Here is a 19862-nt window from a genome sequence, read left to right on the forward strand (position 1 = left end):
CTTAATGAAGAATGCAAGTTTTCAAATCTCAAATCTGAGTGTTTACCACTCAGCAGCCTGAATTTTGCTGTTTTACTATGGCTATTGAGTCAAGCAGGTTTTCAATTCAGATCAAGGGAATGTTGTGATTTCTGTGAAAGTGAGAGAGAGCTTCAAAACTGAAGATGTCAACATTACTATTGCACACTATAATTGATTTGTGTGTGTGCATGTACAATTAGCTTAAAGTATTAATGGAAAAAGTAGGTAGTTGCATCTAATGATTTTTTTGGAGTAATCTGAACCATCTGCCTCTATATATTAAGGAGTTCACTCTTTAATCCAGATTATGGCTGACAAACTGGTTTTGGCATTCACGTTTCACTAGCACTGTGCCCTTGAAGAGCTGATGTGGCTGTAGAAACTCTCTCGCTTACAACTGTTGTGTTTGAAAACATTTTTTGTTTGGCATTCTTGTAGTTGTTTTCTTATAGCTCCTTTTCTTTTTCTTTTCTTTTTTTTTTTTTTGAGAAGATGGCCTTTCTAATGAAAAGTATGTTGAGCAACCAGGTAAAGAATTTGGGACTTGGAGGTGGAGGGGAAGAAAGCAAAGAAGAAAGCACTCCTTCTGATCCAGCAGCAGCTGCAGGAATGACCAGAGAGGAGTATGAGGAATATCAAAAGCAAATGGTTGAGGAGAAGTGAGTACCTGTTCCCTTATTATGAGCATGAGGCTAATTCTTGGTAACTTTATGCAGATAAAAATAACCCAAGAAAAAGCCAAACATGCAGCTCTTCAGTATTTTTTTTTTTTAGAAGCAGATGAATCTTTGCTAAAAAGACTTTCCAGAACAAAAGTTCCCCAACTGGAAATGATAAAATATTACGTTCGTTCTTCCTGCCCCCCCTGCAACTCTCTCCTATGCTTTCCTGCTATCTCCACAGCTTCATATGCTGAATTCTTTCCTAGGTGATGTTACTTTATCTAGAAACATTTTCCAAGATGTTTGTAGTGCAGGATTTAATTCTCAAATGTATATGATTTGTTCTCCTAGAGCTCCATGTCGAGTATTCTTTCAATATGTAATATTTCGTTGTACACATTTATTATGGCAGACCTGAAAAAGTACTGAGTGCTATATTAAATGCTCATTTATCTTGATCAAAGGTTTAAGATGGTTGTTTTTTTCTAAAATCCACTAAATAAAGCAGAATTTTAAAATTAATTAAGTCTCAATTTTGACTGTAAAAACAATCTTTATCTCTTCCTATGTTTATTAAAACAAGTAAAATGGAGGACTTGGCATGCGGGAGTTCAAACTATGCATAATTATAAATAAAACGATTGACTTTTAAATCTCAAATGCATCTGTTCCTCTAATGGTCAATTACATAATGGTTGTGTAAATCCTTCTTGTAAGATGATTATAGGTACTGGGTTAATGAGTGACAGAATTTGAGGTATCCAGGTCTGTATTTAGCATCAGACATTTCTATCAGGAAGCCCTGAAGAGGTCTTTTTTAGTCTGGAAAAAAACACAGAATGTTTTGCTCTGCCTCATGTCAGGGGATATTTAAAAGAGAAATGACCACCTGCTGGCAGGAAGATGTTTTATGGAGACTGAGAAGCAACACAGGATTCCTGGGATAGGGAAATGCCTGGGAAAAGAATTACTTCCATACTGTTTTTAAGTGGTGCATGTGTCCTTTCCATACTGAACTGTACTGAGGAAGCAGGGCAGGAGTACCGCTATAGGACTGTTAGAAACTCTAAGAGAAAAGATCATCTCAGGAAGAGATGTGGTTCTGTGTCAGAAATCTCTGGCGTGGGCAGAGCATGTTCCTGTTTCAGGGGTCCCTGGATTTTGCCCAGTGTTCAGCTGTGCAGGAATGGAGACCAGAAAAGTAAATGTGCCTTGCTGAAGTTGTGCTCAGGCAGTTTTGAACCTGTAACCAACCAGGCTTTGGGTCCTCCTCAGATTTTAGGTTTATTTGTGGGGGTTTTGTTTTTAGAGAGAGAGAAATCCAAAAACTCATTTTGGAAACAGAGGAAAAGTAGTATTTCATTTTGCCAGTAGCTTTTATGTGCCAAAATACCTATGCTGAAACAAGATCAATTTTGCAATAGAATTTCCATGAAAATGCTACCAGGGGAAAAAGGAAATTAAAGGGAGAGGGAGGGTGAAAGGTGAGTGTTATCAAATGTTACCAAAAATCTTTGAGGAGATACATTTTGCAAGTATGTAATATGCACATATGTAATCTAAAAAAAAATTGTGAAGACCAATTCTTAAATCTAATGAAAACATTTTATAAAATCACAGATTAATTCAGTGCTTTTCCATACAGGGAAGCTTTAGAATTCATTGCCCTTGTGAAACAATGAATGGACAAGGAAAGACCAGGAAAATTCACAGGTGACAGAAGCACAGGAAGTGTGGCCCCTTGGCATCACTTTATTGGTATTGCTCCTTTTGTGCCTTTGGACAAATTACTTGGGGAATAACTCCCATGTGTAACTTTTTGCAGCCAAGCAACTGGTTCCGTGCAAAAGATTGTATTTATCAACATCTTGAAGGAACATTTGTTCTGATTTCCAGGATGGAAAGAGATGCAGCATTTGCACAGAAAAAAGCAGAGCGAGCCGTTCTGAGGGTTCACCTGAGAGAAAAGTACAGACTGCCCAAGGTAAGCCTGTAGCTCATGAGCTCATCTAGTCCAGAGGCCAAATTTCAACCAATTTTAAACTGCCTGTTCCTTTTTCCTTAGTGATCCTGACACTGTCAAATATTCCCAGGAAAACCAAAATATTGAAAGCAAAAGCTTCAAGCAGCAGAGAAATCTGGAAGCTTTTTAAAAGCAGGCAGCAGCTGCAATAGCTTCTGGATCATGACAGAGAGCACAGTTAGATTGACAGCTTTTTCCTGACATGAAAACACCTGGATACAAAAAAGGATAGCTCTCTACGGTATTCAAAGTAGTTTCCTGGTTTAGAGGGGAGACTCACTCGTTATTTTCTGATCATCTTGTTTTCAGGGTTTTGACTGCAGAACCCTTATTTAGCAAAAGTTTAGCCAAGTACAGGCTTTAGCACTAAACCTATGGTAAACATCCATAGATCTCACTTATTTAATTTTTTTTTTTTTAATTATTGTGTTATTTTGTAAGCTTGTGCCATGGGCAGGAGAGAGGTAATACAGGACAGAATATTTCTCCAGGGATTTGGATCACACATTTGCTCTGACCTATCACTAGTGGGAAGATGTTGGCATATTTCATTTATACCCCTCAAGGAAATGTGTGGTGGTTCTTACCAGTTTGGGAGTTTATTTGTATTACTCACCTACCAGCTCATTACCACGCATTTTCTGATCAGTACTTTCCAGTGCTTTTGATTAATTAAAATGGAGGAAGGTAAAGAATCCATCTCCTATAATTTAACTGCTAAAAAATGTAGTGCTTAATCCAAACACATCATTTAGGGACTCATCATCAACAGAAAGAGACCAGCACTTGTAGCCTCATCTAGCCAAACTTTTAAACAAGCATTTAAGATGGAGTTGGGTCACCTCCCAGTGGTTATTTCTCTTCCAGAGGTAGGCCAGGTGACAGCTGAAGTCAGGTAAGATGTATTCCACCCCTAAGGGCCTGGTTCTTCTGGTGCTCTAGCTGGACAACACACTCTGAGGGTGAGTTTAATTACAGAAAGATGAATTATGCAAAAAAATTAAGTCCAAGATTCTAAGTGACTGATTGGATTGGAGGCCTAAGTCTCTAAACACCAGCATTTTAATTAGCAGCTGAGGAGTAAAATATCATTAGGCTTTGCTTTCCTTTTGGAGGCGTATGCTGAAACAGCTCCTGAGTAGCACTTACCCAGCATCTTGCCAGAGCTTTCAGCTCCAAGAGGGGCTGCTTTGGAAATCTCCAGGATACTTGAGTGCCCAGGTCTCAACTAAACATCAGTGCAGCTGGGTGTCTCTGTGGTTTTGAAATTCTCCCACTTGTAGTGCTTTTTTCAGCTTAAAATGGTGACCAGGTCTCCAGTCCCCCTTGGCTGAGCACCTCAAGCCCAAGACAGACAAGCATGCAGTGGTGATCTGACCTGTCTCCAGCAGGATCTCGGCTTTGGCATATACTAAGTTCCCTCTGGAGCCAAATTTCAGTAATGGCAATAGAAGACTTGTCTCCAAGGTAGGAGAGTAGCCCTTAGCCAGCAAACAATATTGCAGGATACGTTTTTCCACATTTGTTTCTCCCTATATAGCATGTATCTTGGTTTTCCTCAGCCCTTACAAAAACATGTTATAGCAGGAAGAAAATTAAATTATTACATGCACACTATATGTCCCTGAAAAAAATTCAATGCTGTGATACAACATGCTGGCAGCAAAATGCTCTCAGACTTGTGATAATGCATTAATTATTTTGAAAATTAAAAGTCATTTCAGGTAGCCTAGTATGGACTGGAAACACTGAATATTACCAGTATCAATCACTAGCAAGCATTTTAAGTAAAAGTATGAATTTCAGGACTAAGCAGGGCCCCCTTTGCCATGTAAAATCTAAAGCTCCGTGCTATCTGGGCCAGATTTATAAGAGAAAGTAGACCCTTAATGAAACTAATCCTATTAACAGAGTTGTCAACTTAGGTTTATCATCAGAAAGATGTTTTTAGCCATGAGACATTTGATCTATGGACAACTTTTTCATCTGTGGAGTATTCAGTGCATCACATTCATACAAAACATTTTAAAAATATTATGTACAGACATTGATATTTTAATAATAATTAAAAAAAAATAACAAAAAACCCAAAAAACCTCACCAAACTCTCTTATCCACTTGCTGCCTTTTTCCTGAACTGGGATTCAGTAATCAATGAATTTCTGCAAGGTCTAAGCACAGGGGCATGAGCTGTGGAAAAATGGAGTCCTAGTGCAAATATTAGGAGGGACCAGTCCCCACTCACCAGGTCTGTGCTCCAGGCTGTGATGTCCGGAATCTCTAAGGGCGTTTCTGGGGGGGAAGGCTGCTGGTTCCAACCTATGGCTCCTCGTACTTGTGAGGTACTTGCAGCCCTTCATTGGCATAAGGACTGTGGGGCTGCTGTATTGCTAATCAAAAATCCCACCTGCAGGTCAAGGCAAGGTGAACTCTGATTTTGTATGTTACTGGTGCATTATAGGTGATGAATCAGAGGATCAGGTCTGGAGCCAGCTACCTAAGGCTCTCTGTACATCAGCATAGGTAAATGTTATGACAGGATAAGTTAGGCATAAGGAAAGCAGTATCTCACACAGCGATGCTGGAAAAGAGTTTGCTTCCCCTGTGGATTAGTCTGTGAGCTTTGATTTTTTTTGTTTGCAAGGAGACTTCATATAAGCAGTGTTGAACCAGCATTTGGTTTTCTTTGCTCCTTAAGTTGCACAGAGGACGTCAACATCATTGGTCAGAGAACTGAAAGTGCCATTTAACAAGCAATACCAAACTTTGATTGTTTGTCTCTCTGCCTGGAGGGCATCATCTCCCTTTGAGGGAGTTTGACAAAACTTTTAGTGGAAGAAGGAAGAAGCTGTCTCTCCCTGAGGGAGATTGCTCTTCCCGCCAGGTGGTCATGGGGCTGTCTAATGTTAAACCATGTCCTTTACCTGTGGTAGCTAAAGAAGGAACTTCCCCTGTGATATCAGATGGTGACCATCTCCTGCTAGCACTATCTCAGTCCTCTCTCTCTCTCTCTCTCTCTCTCTCACTCTCCTTTTTTCTCATTTCTGTACACAATGTGTTACAAAATAAAGTTGGTATCCTTGAACTGGACATTTGCACCTTAATTTAGGCAGAGGACTTTACCAACAAATTGTAACAAAGCAGATATTTAGACAGTTTTCTGCGTGTATCACTGTATATGTAAAGAACTCTATTGCATCTATAGCAAAACAGATTTGGGACTGACTACATCAGATGCATAATCAGCGTCAAAAAATATTACCATGCACTCAGACACTATTGCCTATGCTGTTGAATTGTCAGAATAATATCTGACCCAGTTTTGGCCTGGGCACCCTCCCAAGCAGTTCCCAGGGCCAGTTTGGGAGTTAGGACAGGCATTCCCAATCGGCAGTTTGATGGGACCACCCTGTTCGGCAGGGCGACAGAGTTCAATAGCATCCCAGTGGGTTTTTCCAGGCCAGCTGGCCTTGGGGCAAGAGACCTGTGCCAGGCATATTTAATTTAGTAGAATACATGTAGCTTCTGTGTTCACTTTTCCATTTCAAATCAAAGTAAGCAAGAATCAAACTGTCAAATTTTAGAAGGAAGAGAAGAGGCTACACATATCATGTGCTTCTTTGCTTCTTGTTGAGCAGCCCCACCCTTTTGAAGCCAAATTTAGGTCTTTTCAAGATAAATGCCAAGTGGGTAGAAGCAGGTGGCTTGGCAGAATTGTACTGCTTTAGACTATATCTCAATATATTCTTTTTTGGTCAGAGAACAATTTGAAGCCCCAAACTGTTGCACATCACGTCTCAGACTTCCACAGGACAGTGGGCTTTGGTGCAAGAACATGCCAGACAATTGTTTACATTGCCAAAGATGTTAATCACTACAGTAGCATGCAGTGATGATGCCTTAAATTAGAAATAATTCTAAAGAAAAGAACATGTGTGATTGTCTGGTTAGGCACACTTTTTCAGTAATTAACAGTGTCATTTTTATCATCCTCTACTGCTACTGGTGAGGATTTCAAAAGGGCTAACTCCTCTGGTAGCCTTCAGCTGCCGAATAAAAGCTTAACACATTTTTTCCTGCTACACAATCAATAAAGAATATCTCTTCTGATTGGGAGAGTGTTTCTAGTTCCCACAGATCTGACTGCAGCAACCCTTACCCAAAAAGGGGAAGAGATGTCCTCACCCATTTTATCCACATAGCAGTAACAATCCCGCTAGAGCTCTCCACAGTTCCACAGGAGATAATGGGGAGAAATCAGATTAAAGGGAAGTACAGTTATTGCAAACATAAAGTATGGAAATATGGAACAGTAAATAGTGGTTATGCAGCCAACCACCCCTAGTCTGCCTGTCCTTGCTAAGGCCTACAACAACACAGACATCGCTCATATATGTCCTTGCATTCATTTGTCCTTTCATTCATGCAAAACCCAGACCCCTCACTCTAAAAAACACCTCCTGCTGATAGCATTGCTGCTTATTCATATCAGGCCTTTGCTGCTGTCATGCTTCATTTTGGAGATGTAATGAGGCATTAATGTTCATCTTTGATGTGTGAACTGTGTCAAAATATCCTGTTCTGAGCTCTGGATCCATCAGAATCCACAAGAAAATGTGAACAAAATCACCATTGTTTGAAAAATTGACATAATCCCAGTGATGGAGTGTTTCGGGGGGCAGGCAGGAAGCAAGTGTATGTAGTGCTTACTGCAATCTCAGCCCTTTTAATTGTTTAACCAGTTTCTTCTCCTGCCTCCTTTTGCTTTCTCAGACTCACACCCAACCTTCCTCCTCTCTTTTGTTGTCCAGGTCCTCCTATTACCCCACTTACCAGCACTGCAACACTGATTATGTGCCAGGCAGCCCCTGCTCTTCATCACAACTCAGAGAGGCCAATCAAAGATCTAGACAGAGTTTAGACACGGTTTGGGAAGATGGGGGACCCTTTTTCCAGTAATTCATTCCGAAGTTTAATGCATCTTTCTTCCAGAAGGCTTCAGTTCAGTGCTGATACCTTAAAAATCCCCTCCCAACAATTGAATAAGGAAATGGTACCACAGCTTTTCTAGAGCTCTTCCTTCGTTGAACAGAAGCTGACAGGCACAGCAGAGCAGCTGACAGGCTTGGGGGTATCTTGCAGCATGGTTTTGGGGGATACAAATAACTTGGAATGGAATTCCTGCACTATCAGCATGGCAAAGGTTTCTAAAATGGCAAGTGACACTGAGGGCTTCAGTTTTGACAGTGCTGAAGACCTTCAAAGAAATATAATTGACATTGCCTGAAAAATCTTATAACTTGCACGGAAGCTGATTGAGGCCCTGAATTCACAAGTTGCACTCAAAAATTTTGACTGAAAAATTTGTGTATCTGTTTCCATTCTCCCTAAAAACCTAAAAAAAAAGAACAAAACAAGAGGCTCATTGGTAGATCCTGGGAGAACAGAAATACTCTCATTTGCTGTTTTTGTTTCCTGCTTTAGAGTGAATTGGATGAGAATCAAATACAGATGGCTGGAGATGATGTGGGGTTGCCAGAAGACCTTCAGAAGATGGTGGCAGAAGATCAGGAGGAGGAAGAGGACAAGGACTCTATCCTGGGCCAGCTGCAGAACATCCAGAATATGGACATGGATGCCATCAAAGAAAAGGCACAAGCCACCTTCACTGAGATGAAACAGGCGGCTGAGCAGAAATGCTCCATGATGTAGAAGAGCCACCACTGCCCAAGGGCTGTAACTTCAGTCTTGTGTTCCTGGGGCTGCAGAGGGAGAGCAGGCAGAGGGATGCATGTAGCTCTAGAGCATTCAGTGTAAATATAGAAAACTGATGAGAGAGAGACTTAAAATCCTGAGGGGAGAGTGAAAATGTACCTGCTGGGACTGCCTAGAAGGAAGTTAGAACTGATCCTCAGTTTTGAACATAACCTTTTCTCCCATGGAAAAAATGGCTTTAAAGAAGTTAATATTGGGGAAAAAATGTGCCTTTTCCCATTTTTTCCAAGAGATTGAAATGCTATTAAATGTGTATGTTTGAACAAAATTGTGCTTCTGATACATCACATGGAGGTAACCGCATATTTAATCCTGCTTTCAGAAATAAACACATATATTTCTTATAAAAACATGTCTGTTTCAAACATCTTGAGGCAAACACAGTGTTCAAATATTGACATTGGCTGAAAAAACTTGATTTTTTTAATCATCTCTGTACTAAGTTTAGCAAAAGGCAAAAAATGAAGCATGTAACTCAACAGCATGGGTCAAAAATGTTGTCAAATACACTGAGTGGGGACTTGTAGGAAAGTAAGGCTTGGTGGCTCTCAGTGAGCTCTGCTCTGGAGCAGTGCAGGCTTCTTCAGTCTTCTTTCATTTCCCAGCCTCTCAAAGACACAAGGGACATCAAACATCAAGGAACAGCAGTGACCCTCTGCTTGGCTGCTCTGTGTGCCAAATTCTGAGGCTTGAGGTACCAGCACAAAACTTGGATAGGCTAAAACCAACTCTTCACGCTGATTCTGGGAGTTGTCTCCATAGAAGGCTAAACATGGAAGGTTATGCCAGGGTAGGGCACCTAAACCTGAGGAAAGGCATAGCTCTCACTAATGCTGAATCTGCCTGAGGCTATGAGACACCCAGGCTTTGACTCCCAAGGAATTCTATGAAATGAATGGCTTCGTAAGTTCTCCAAGAGCTAGCCCAGGAATTAAGTTTGGAAATGAATACATGTAGCACCTTCCTACAGGTTTATAAGTCTCTTTATCTCTCTCTCTTTCTGTCTCCACCCAATCAAGTAAAAATATTCATTTTAAATTAACAAATGCACTAAGTATGGTTTATCTCCTTTCTTTCTCTTTTCCTTCCTTCCTTGCTTGCTTCCTTCCTTCCTTTTCTCTTTGTCTTCTCTTCTCTTCTCTTCTCTTCTCTTCTCTTCTCTTCTCTTCTCTTCTCTTCTCTTCTCTTCTCTTTTCTCTTCTTTCTTCCTTGATCCTGGCCTCACATATTGTTCTGTGAAGTGCACAAGATACAACCACAGCACACTCCAGGTGTGAAAACCATTCTGTGTTGAGCCCCCTTTGCCTGTTTTGGGTCATGTCCTCCAGCCCCACTGTTCTGGTTTGGTCAAATTTAGATATATATCCTCTGAGAGAAGGCACAACCACCGCTCCTCCCACCAGGTTCGGGAAAAATAAATTTTCCTCGAAGGAAAGTGAAAGAGATAAAAACTATTTATTTAACAAACACACAGGAAAAGGAAAATAATGCTAAATAATAAAATCTTTCGCTATGAAGAAAAAAACCTGGCAAAGTGTTAGAGTCCTCCCTTTGGTCTCCTCAGAGCCGGGGCTTGGCCCAGGGCCAGGCCCTCTTTGCTCAGTGGAAAGTCCTCCTGATGTGCTCTGATATTGAAGTAGTCCAGCAGAAAAGGGAGAAAATCCAAAATTCCAGGGAAGGAAAAAAAAGTCCAACTCTCAGTCTCTCTCTGGAGAAAAAGAAACTGAGAAACTGGCCAAAAGCTGACTGGAAAAAAAGAACCTGCAAGCCGGGTGCTTCCTTGCTCCCCCACCGCAGCTGGAAAAAAAAATCACTATCTCTGTGTGACCTTGAACAAGCTGCCAACTGCTTTGAAAAAGTTTTGCTCAGTTTTTCCTTCCTCCTCTCAGGCTAGTTTAAAGGCTTAGAAAAGCACAAGAATTAATTTCTGGGCATAGGGCAGCAATATGGGATACACATCATAAAGTCACCCCAAGACACCCACAGAACAGTGGGGGCTCTGCCAAGCCCCAGGGAGTTACAGGGCTTTGTGGAGAGAAGTTAAGTCATCCCATGGATCCTGGAAGATCCCATCACCACCAGGGAGGATCCATCCCCAGGAAGAGGTACAGGAAAAGTCTGGATAACACAGATTCCACAGGTAAAGCAATGGTTGCAGCAGGCAGCCCACCAAGCCTGAGCAACGCCATTCCACACTTGCCTGCGACAGTCCCTGTTCCTGCAGATGGGTCAGCAGTCACCCACAGCTACATGGGGACAGTGACAAGAGGCAGACAGACAGAGCATCTCAGGGAGGATGTGAGCCTGTGCTATGCCTGCAGTGTTTTACTGGTCACTTGGAAAGGAGGCCAAATTATCCTTTTGGCAAAGTCACCTCTGCTGTGAGGCAGAGAGAAGGGCAAGCGAGAGAGGTTCCCCTCCCTCCTGCTCCGACAGCTGCTGGGTGCCAAGGTGGCGAGGGAGAGTCTCCCTACCACCTCCTGGTGCACTGCCACAGACACTGAGACACAGAAAAAGGCCAGAGAAAAGCTGCTGCCTTTAAAAACCTCATTATCATTGACAGTCACAGTGGTGTCTGCCTCCGTGTCTGCCAAAAACAGAGAGGGCAGCACACAGCTTTGTGTGTTCATCATATATGGAACGTTTGATTAAGGCAAATTACATTTATTTGGCAAATACATTTATTTGTATGTCTTTACCTATTTTCGGCTAGAATCCTTTGTCACATTTCAAGTTGATTGCCAGTTTTCCCCTAATGTTTCTGCTGAGCACACAAGCACTTTCTAAAAACACTCCTCCCAACCATATGTTAAATGTTCTTGTAGGTAGTTTCTAGTTTCCCTGAACACAGCCAGTTTGCTAACAGTAAAAGGAAGCTGAGATTCCTTCCTACAAATAGAGCTTGGGAAAATTCTTTCATCAATCACTCTTTAAATATAAATCGAACAGACTTGCTTGAAAACCTGCTATCCAATATTTTCCCCATTGCAGCATCAAGAAAATACACATTTTCTTCTTGCTCATTTCTTTCTTACCTAAGAAACACAGAGTTGACAAGTTCAGACCTTCCTTGCTTTTTCCAGAGGATGTCCTGGTGCCTTAAATGGCTCTTATCCAACAGGTCATTCCTTTACTGAAGAAAACCTATCTTCAGTAGGTCCCTCAAGCATCAGAGTTATTTTGCCTAAAACCAACAAGACTTCTGATCCAATTTCTCCCTCTTGGGATCCTGCTCTCACATGGCACCACGGAATCTAATTATCTATCTGGAAAGACAAGAGGGGTCTTTTAGGAGGTCTTTACATAAAGTAGATAAAAGAGTCACCAGCTCAGCTCAATCAGCCTGAGGTTTGTGAGGCTCAATGCATTTCCCTCTGCATTGGTATAAAACTCTCTGGTGTCTCCACACTGTTGTGTTGCCTTACAGACTGAATTGTCCTATCTATAAAACAACAAAATAAACAATCTTAAGGCTTTTGACCTTTGAATTAAAATGTGCCTGGGACAGCCCGAAAATCTTACTGAAAGCATCTGGTGCTTTAAAGGATCTAATTAAATTTGTCAGCAGATATAGGATCAGCATTTTCACAGTTTAAAGGGTCAGAGAAGAAAGTACAGTCAGAATCACCAAACAAGCAATTAATGAGATTCCAAAAAAATGTCTGGGTTGGCAGAGACAAGCAGGACTGGGAGGTGGCTTGGGGCTGGTGCAGGATGGGAACCCAGCCCCCATGAAGTGCTACTGGCAAGAGAGTAAGCTGCCTTAAGCACCACTGTTAGACCAGAGGCTCCCACACTCAGTCTGGAGTAGCAGAGTCAGGGCAGGGTGGCAAACCTGTGCTGCCCTCAGCAGGAGCCTGATCCTCAGCCTGCCGGAGGTGCCTGCCTGCTCCTGGCAGCACCTGCAGGGCTCATCCCTCCAGCACCAGCTGTTCCGGTCTTTACCTGCCAGCCGCAGGCCTGGGGAGGCACATGGGTAGGAGGTGGCAGGGGAGGCCCTGTACCACCCCAGGTACATGCAGCTCTCGAGGTGCTTAGCCTTGGGGACAGGTCACAGGAGAGCCACTGCATGTGTGCGCATGTGCACGTGCACTGGTATGTGAGTCTGGGAATATTTGTGTCCATTTCTGTGCACAAATGCACATGTATGGGTGTGCATGCAGCTATGCACATGTGAGAATGGACGGAGACGTGTCTGTGTGTCTGTGTGTCTTTGTCAGGAGCAGATTAAAGGGTTAGGTCACATGGCAGCTACTGCTGGACGGACCCTACCTGGGATTTGGGTTCTTAGAGTTAATAGGATCGCTGGAGCTCAAGACCGTCATCCCATCAAGATAAATGTCTCTAGTGCCCACTTTTAAGCAATCTGAATTCAATTAGGCTAATTGGAAAACAAGTAAAGAAGGATTGCATTAATATAGCCTCATAGCATGAACCTCCCCTCCCTCCCTTTGAGCATGGTGAGCCTAAATCCCAGCACCATCGCACCTAGTCTGTGGTGCTCCCACCAGAAAGGGCTGCCTGGCTCCCAGAGCCTATTCCACAGCCTGGACAGACAGCAGGACAGCAAGATCTCTGTGCAGTTGCTGGGTGCCAGACAGGACCCTGGGAGGTGGAGAAAATGCAACTGACTCTCCTGGGCAGATCAAGAAAAGTCTCAGCAGAAAAACAAGAAAGGTGTGAGTGATGCAGTGACAGGAGGAGGCAGCAGCTTCCTCATGCATTATGCTTTCAAGAAAGTTCTGAACCTGCACCCTTAGGAATTTCCGGGGAGGAAAAAAGCAAAGCCTTTTTTTGGTTGTTTTTAACAATCTGTTGGATAATACAGAGCATGCAAACTGCAGGAGGGTACAGGTTCCCTCTAGGTGAATATTTCCTCCTTTTCCTTGCTTCCCTCCCATTGATTTGCAGTCTGACCTTGGAAGCCACGATTATCTTTCAGGGATGTATTCCCTGCTGCACTTCTTTGGTCTGGAGAGTGATGTCTCTCCTGCAGTGTGACTTCAGTTTCAAATCTCTGCTCTGCAAGGCAGTAATTATTTCACCTGGACATAAAGAAAAGGCAGGCGAAAAGGAAGGAAGAATCTGTGGCATTTTATGGTGCTGACTTCACTGTGTGAAACCACGTCCCATGCATGTGTCTCAACAGCAACAACAGGATGAAAACTATTTCCCTTTAGTCTTCACTATACATGTACAGGAAGGAGGTACAGCAGACAACTGCACTTGACAGATTGTCCATCTTGAGAACTTTTGTTACTTTCCAGGCATAACTTCAGCAGAAATTTCAATAATGCATTGCAAAAAAAATAAAAAAGGTGATGGAATGGGGGCATCCCTTGGAAAAGCAAGTAACATACCCTGCCTGTTTCATCCCCTAACGAATACTCTCAAATTTGATTCTGGTTGCCCCTGTAATTTTCCAAAGGTCAGTGGTCTTTGCAAATCTGTGATGTACCACAGCATCAGTTTCTGAGGCTTCATTCTAATATGACACGTATCCCAGAGGGATCTGTGGCAGCAAGGGATTCAACTGACAGCCAGGACATCAGACCCAAAGGGAAATGTTCAGTTACCGTTCTTTGCCATTCTAAACCCTCTGTGTAATCAGAGGAACCATTAGACTTCCTCCCTCCCTGGAGCAGTGTAATAATGCCTCATGTGTGTCACACAGTGTGTGCCTGAAGCATGGCAAGAGAGAAAAGAGAGATCTAGAGTTGGAAGAGTCAGAGCTCTCTCTGCTCTGCTATGCAGTTATGGGGATTTTTGTCAGGTATTTTTTCAAATTGGGATCAAGAGAGAGGCTTCCTCTGAACAATTCCACTTGCCTGCAAGGAGGATGCTACAGTGACAAATGCAGCTCTGTATGGAAAATACAATTGGAGCAAAGAGAGCAATCTACTGCTGTGGAAAGAGGAGCCTTCTCTGTCAAGGAGGAAGGTCTCTTGTGTCCTGTGTGGGACTCGAGCACCCTGCTTCAGGGCTGGAAGGCTTTTTTTCTACCTTCACATTGTAATTAATGGCAAAAAAATCGATTATTGATCCTGTAACTGACAACTTTGACAGGTACCCAAAAAGCAGCATCTGTGCCAGGATCCAATGCCCTTTATTGCACTGACTAAAGGGTTTTTGCTCCTTCGTCTCACATTCCTATCTTCCTTAGCTACAATAAGCAAAACTGATTCCCAGTTTTGCCCAGGGCTTCTGGAGGGACAGGTGTGTTTTGTGCTGGTTTTGAGGGCTGTAAACCCCCAGTTTCAAATTAGAAGAAATTAGGGACATTGCACAGTTCATTCATCTTCACTAATAGAGTTCCTGGGAAACACACATGTAGATTAAGGGAACACAATGGCCCCTGGCTGATTGCTTTGAGTACCCTCCAATGCCCTACAATGGTATTGACTTGCTTTTTATAGTGTGCACAAAAGCCACACTAACCTTTTTTTGTCTCTTCTGTTAGCCTCTTCCCTCTGTGCAAACGGATGGCTGAGTTCTTTCGGCCTCAAACTACCCCCCCAAGCAGTCAGTGAAGGCAAACCTCACCTGGATCTAGGAAAAACCGTGCACTCCTAAAAGAAATCAACTCTGGGACATCAGACTATAAACCTGCAAAAGGTGTGGACATTGGCAGAAGCAAGCACTGCCAATCTTTGAAGTGATTCCTCTGGGAAAATCTACATGATATGGAGCCTGTTGGGGCAGGAGGGGAAGAAAAAAATGCAGATTTATTGAGAGAGGTCATACTTATTAGACTAGCTAATATATCTGGAAGAATGAGCAGCAGCAGTGGTGTTTTTCATTCACATACACTCTCCTCAGCCTTCAAATGGAAGCATCTTCAAAGCTAAGTGTAGGCTGAAAACCACTCTGGATGTTACTGGGTTTGTCATTTAAACCAGCTGGGACAAAAGGTACAGAGGAACTGGGAAGTGCTAGTGTGAAAAGTGCTAAAGTGACAGAAAGACAAAAGCAGGAAAAATATCGATGCAAGGAGACGTGATGCTGTTACCTGGTTGGTACTGTGGTGGGTCCACGTCTTCCACCAAGCCAAGTACAACGTGATGTGTGGAATCTGTCTCCCTGCCTCACCTTCAAAACATTTTGTACATCCCCCCATGAAGCCATGCCCTGCCTGCTACCCCCCAGCCCCACTTGCACCGTGGAGTACAGGGTCACAGAATCGGTTCTTCTCACAGGCTTTGTCCTATAGCAGCGTACTGGAAAACGTCCTCGCAAATATTGCTTAGAGCTTCCTCGGGCTTGTGAAGTCTGAAAGGCTGAGCCCACCTCCTGCGTCCATCCTGCCCAGAAGCACCTAGTCTATGAAACGCCTTTGGAAGCAACCGGGCGCAGGGCGAGTGTCCCGCAGAACACCAGCGCAGTGGCGCTTACGCTAGTGCTCGAGTCGGCCCGGGGCCGCGGATCGTCCCGCGGATCAGCTTTCGAGCGGTCGCCGTGAAACCGACGCACCACCAAACCGTCCGGGAGGGATCTGGACTGCAGCCGTCGGGCAAGAGAAACGCGGCGGGGCTCCGAGAGCCGCCGAACAGCGCGGGGCCGCGCCGAGGACCCTCTGTCCTCCGGCCCGGCACCCCCGGGCTCCAGCCCCTTCCCGTCCGTTCGCTGAGTCCCCTTTACCGAGCCCCCAGCAGCGGTCCCGCGGCTCCCGCCGGCCCGGCTCTGTGCCCCCGTGCCCGGCGCGCCTCTCGCCGCCCGTCCCACCGCGATTTTCGGCAGTGCTGCCCCTGCCCCGGGGCTCCGGCCGCGGCGCTCGGTCCGGGCCGGCCCCGGCTGCAGCGGGGGCCGCCCCGCCCCGCCTTCGGGGGCCCCGGATGGCATCGCCCGGCGCCGTCTGGGGCTGGGGCTGGGGCTGGGGCCGGGGCCGGCGGGGCGGGGCGGGGCGGCCGGCGGGGGCCGGGGGATGCCCTGCCTCCCCCTCCATGCCGAAGAGGCGCGGGGGCCTCGCCTTCCAACTCGCCTACCGCCCCCCTGCACTCCTCCCCCGCCCCAAGGAGGCCAGCCCGCCCGGCGACACCGTGCCAGACCTGCCCGCGCCGCCCGGGGGCCGGGTGAGACCGCAGCGCCGCGGCGGAGCCCCGGGCCGGCCGCCTCATGCACCCGCCCGGCGCCCCGCTCGCCATGGCCGAGGGCGCCTTCTCGCTGGCTGCCCCGGCGGCGCGGAGCCCCGGGGGGAACCCGTCGAGGCTGCACAGCATCGAGGCAATCCTGGGGTTCACCAAGGAAGACGGGCTGTTGGGCGCCTTCCCGCCCGACGGTAGCGCCAAGGAGGCGGACCGGCGGGGGCCCCGGCACTGCCTGCCCAAGATGCCCGGAGAGCCGCCGCCGGCCGAGCCCCAGGGCCGCGCCGAGCGCTTCCAAGGTGAGCGCTGTGGACGAACGCCAGGCGTCGGGGGGCGGACGGGTGGACGCCGCTCCCCCACGCCCTCGGGCGAGCCCCGCGGGGCGATCCCGCTGGTGACCCCCCTGTCTTCCCCTCGCAGAGCCGTACTGTCCCGGCAGCGCCAGCCCCGAGCTGCCCGCTGGCAGCAGCGGCGAGGGGAAGCCGTCGGACGAGGAACAGCCCAAGAAGAAACACCGGCGAAACCGCACCACCTTTACCACGTACCAGCTTCACGAGTTGGAGCGTGCCTTTGAGAAGTCCCACTACCCCGACGTGTACAGCCGCGAGGAGCTGGCCATGAAGGTCAATCTGCCCGAGGTCCGCGTCCAGGTAACGCCCGGCCCGGCCCCCCGCGACGGTCCGGCCCCTACGACCCTCCGAGCCGGGAAGCCGCACACGGCCCGGCCCGACGCGCCTCGGCGCAGCCCCGGGGTCCCGGCGGCCGGAGCAGCCCCGATGCGGCGCGCGGGCCCGTGACCGCAGCACGGCTCCTGCCACACTCGGCCCGGCCGGTGCGCTGCTGAGCGGCCACGCGAGGCCCCACTGGAGCGCGGGGTTCGGGGCCGGTTTGCGTCCGGCAGCCGCGTCGTCGGTGCTGCTGCCCTCTGAGTGGCGTGTCCCAGCCCGGGGCCGCTGAACCTGCTGTGTGCCAGGGCGGTGGCGGTGGATGGGCGGGCCAGCTCCGCTGCGGGGCTGTTTTCCACTCAGCGCAGGGCTGTGAGTCGTGGGGGAGAGCCCGAGCCCTCCAAATTCCCTTCTGCCCTAGCTCGGCAAGGCGTGTTTCCCTCGCTCTGTTTTGTGTGCACCACTGTACCCAGGGGCAAGCCTCTGTCCTCCGCCTGGGGCCTGGCTGATACAGCTCTGCTTGCAGGTTTGGTTTCAGAACAGACGGGCTAAGTGGAGGCGGCAGGAGAAACTGGAGGTGACCTCCATGAAGCTGCAGGACTCGCCCATCCTCTCGTTCAGCCGCTCGCCACAGGCAACACCCATGGGTCCTCTGAGCAGCAGCCTGCCCCTGGAGACGTGGCTCAGCCCGCCAGTGCCCAGCAGCACAGCCCTGCAGACCCTGCCTGGCTTCGTGGCCTCACCACAGAGCCTGCCTGGCAGCTACACACCACCACCCTTCCTGAACTCTCCGGCAGTGACCCACGCGCTGCAGCCCCTGGGGGCCATGGGGCCACCGCCGCCTTACCAGTGTGGGGCCACCTTTGTGGACAAGTTCCCTTTGGAAGAGGCAGACCCACGCAACAGCAGCATTGCTGCCCTGCGGCTGAAGGCTAAGGAGCACATCCAGTCCATTGGCAAACCCTGGCAGACAATCTGAACTCCCTCTCAGCACCTGGGAGAAAGCCATGGGGAAGGTGCGTCCCAGAACGCCCGAGGGACACCCTTACCCTGCCTTGGCTGCCCCGGATGGCCAGGCACAGGAGGGCTATCCCTTGCACCAGCCTTTCCCCCCAGCCTTGACTGGCTTTTGTATTTTGTGGCCCTTTTAATTCCCTTTTCCACAAGCCCTGCAGAGTTAGGGGCCTGATCATAGCTTAGGAAAACCAATCTCTTTTGCTCTCCCTCCTTGGCTGGATGCTTTAGTTGCAATAAAAGCTGCAGTAGGGCAAAGAGCTGTGTAAGGTGGCTGGGAGCCCAAGATGCTGTACCTGGAGAGGCGGTTCTGCTTTTGCACCATTAAATGGCACCATCTGCATGGAGGCTGTGCATCGTGTTTCTTCACCCATATGGGCATCTCAGGCTGGACCCTCCACCCTGTGTGATGCACAGAGGGGTAGGAGATGCCTGGCTGTGGGCTCTTCTCTGTCCTCCTTCAGCAGCAGAACCCTGCCCAAGATGGCTGTGGCACTGGAGGCTGTATGCCCAGATGAGAGTGGGCACAGAGGGGCCGGAGCCCTGGCAGTCCTTGGGCCAGGCACACCACTCCCACAGCTGCTCTTGTGGAGCAGTGCCCGGCTCAGGTGGGCTTTGCAGGCTGGAGTCAGTGGCAGTCCTTGCTGCCTCTGCAGAGAGGGGGAACAGCAGGACCCCCAGGGCCCCTGGCCCCTGCAGCCCTGCTGCCACAAGGGGAGACAGACGGTCACTGGCTGGGCACTGACACCCAACTGGGGCCTGGCAGGCTCATCCTGCCTGCTCTGGCTGCCCAGCACAGCCCCTGGAGGCTGGCACAGAGCTGGACCATGCCTGCTCCCCTGCCCACCCAGTGCCCATTGCCAGGCTGCTGAAACTAAAACTGCGGCATCTTTATTTTTCATTATCTCCGTTACTGCCTGTAATGGGGCTGAGAAGCTGTAATGAAACACCCCTTCTCCTCTGCTGGGCATGGGGTGCTCTACACACTCAGGAGGTTGTGGCAATTAACGTTTCTCATTAGGGAAGAGAGAAGGATGCACAAGTGCCCTCATTGTGTCCTGGGGATGATTCAATGCAGACTGGGAGACCTCTCCTTTCACCATTTCCCACTCGTTGTGGCCAGACAAAGGCTGGCATCTAATTATATTTTCACAATCTGTGCGTATCTTTTAAGAGTCCTGTCAGAAACAAGTATGTCAGCTTTGTTCAGCTTCACTTCAGAGAGCTTTTTAACCTTAGCAGTTTCTAAACATCCCTTCACAGCCTTCTCCACAGCAGTCCCCATCTATTGTATGGAGAGCTTCTTTTACAGATAATAATAGGAATCCCTCTTGTTTTCAAATGCCTTTTCCTCTGTCCCCAGCCTCCCTGCACATCCAACCTGCCTCTCTGGACCAGAGAACACACTATGTTCAGCACCCCCAGCTTCCCTTCCCTGAGCTGTGCTGGTCTAGGGTATGAAGGGAAGCCAAGTGAGTGGTACCCCCTGAATTTGGGGGGAATGAAGCCCTGCTGGGGGAGACCCTCCTGCTGGGATCTGGATTTGACAATTCTACAGTGTGTGCTTTTGTGGTGGTGCCCACCCTTCCCAGCACACAGCTCTTTGCTTCCTTGGCAAAGA

General features: G+C 47.5%; 2 protein-coding genes across 2 annotated transcripts; both read left to right on the forward strand.

Moving 5' to 3' along the window:
* Positions 1-486: 486 nt before the first annotated feature.
* CPLX4 (complexin 4) lies at positions 487-8830 on the forward strand. The gene is made up of 3 exons (XM_069001027.1): positions 487-680; positions 2580-2667; positions 8191-8830. Exons 1-3 carry the CDS (start codon positions 514-516, stop codon positions 8416-8418), a joined length of 483 nt encoding a protein of 160 aa, XP_068857128.1. The 5' UTR covers positions 487-513; the 3' UTR covers positions 8419-8830.
* Positions 8831-16566: 7736 nt separating this feature from the next.
* Positions 16567-18554, forward strand: RAX (retina and anterior neural fold homeobox). The gene is made up of 3 exons (XM_069001810.1): positions 16567-16861; positions 16983-17212; positions 17754-18554. The coding sequence occupies exons 1-3, from the start codon at positions 16594-16596 to the stop codon at positions 18204-18206; spliced, it is 951 nt and encodes a 316-aa protein (XP_068857911.1). The 5' UTR covers positions 16567-16593; the 3' UTR covers positions 18207-18554.
* Positions 18555-19862: the final 1308 nt, after the last annotated feature.

This window comes from Aphelocoma coerulescens (assembly GCF_041296385.1).
Source record: "Aphelocoma coerulescens isolate FSJ_1873_10779 chromosome Z unlocalized genomic scaffold, UR_Acoe_1.0 ChrZ, whole genome shotgun sequence".
Classification (NCBI taxonomy): Eukaryota; Metazoa; Chordata; class Aves; order Passeriformes; family Corvidae; genus Aphelocoma; species Aphelocoma coerulescens.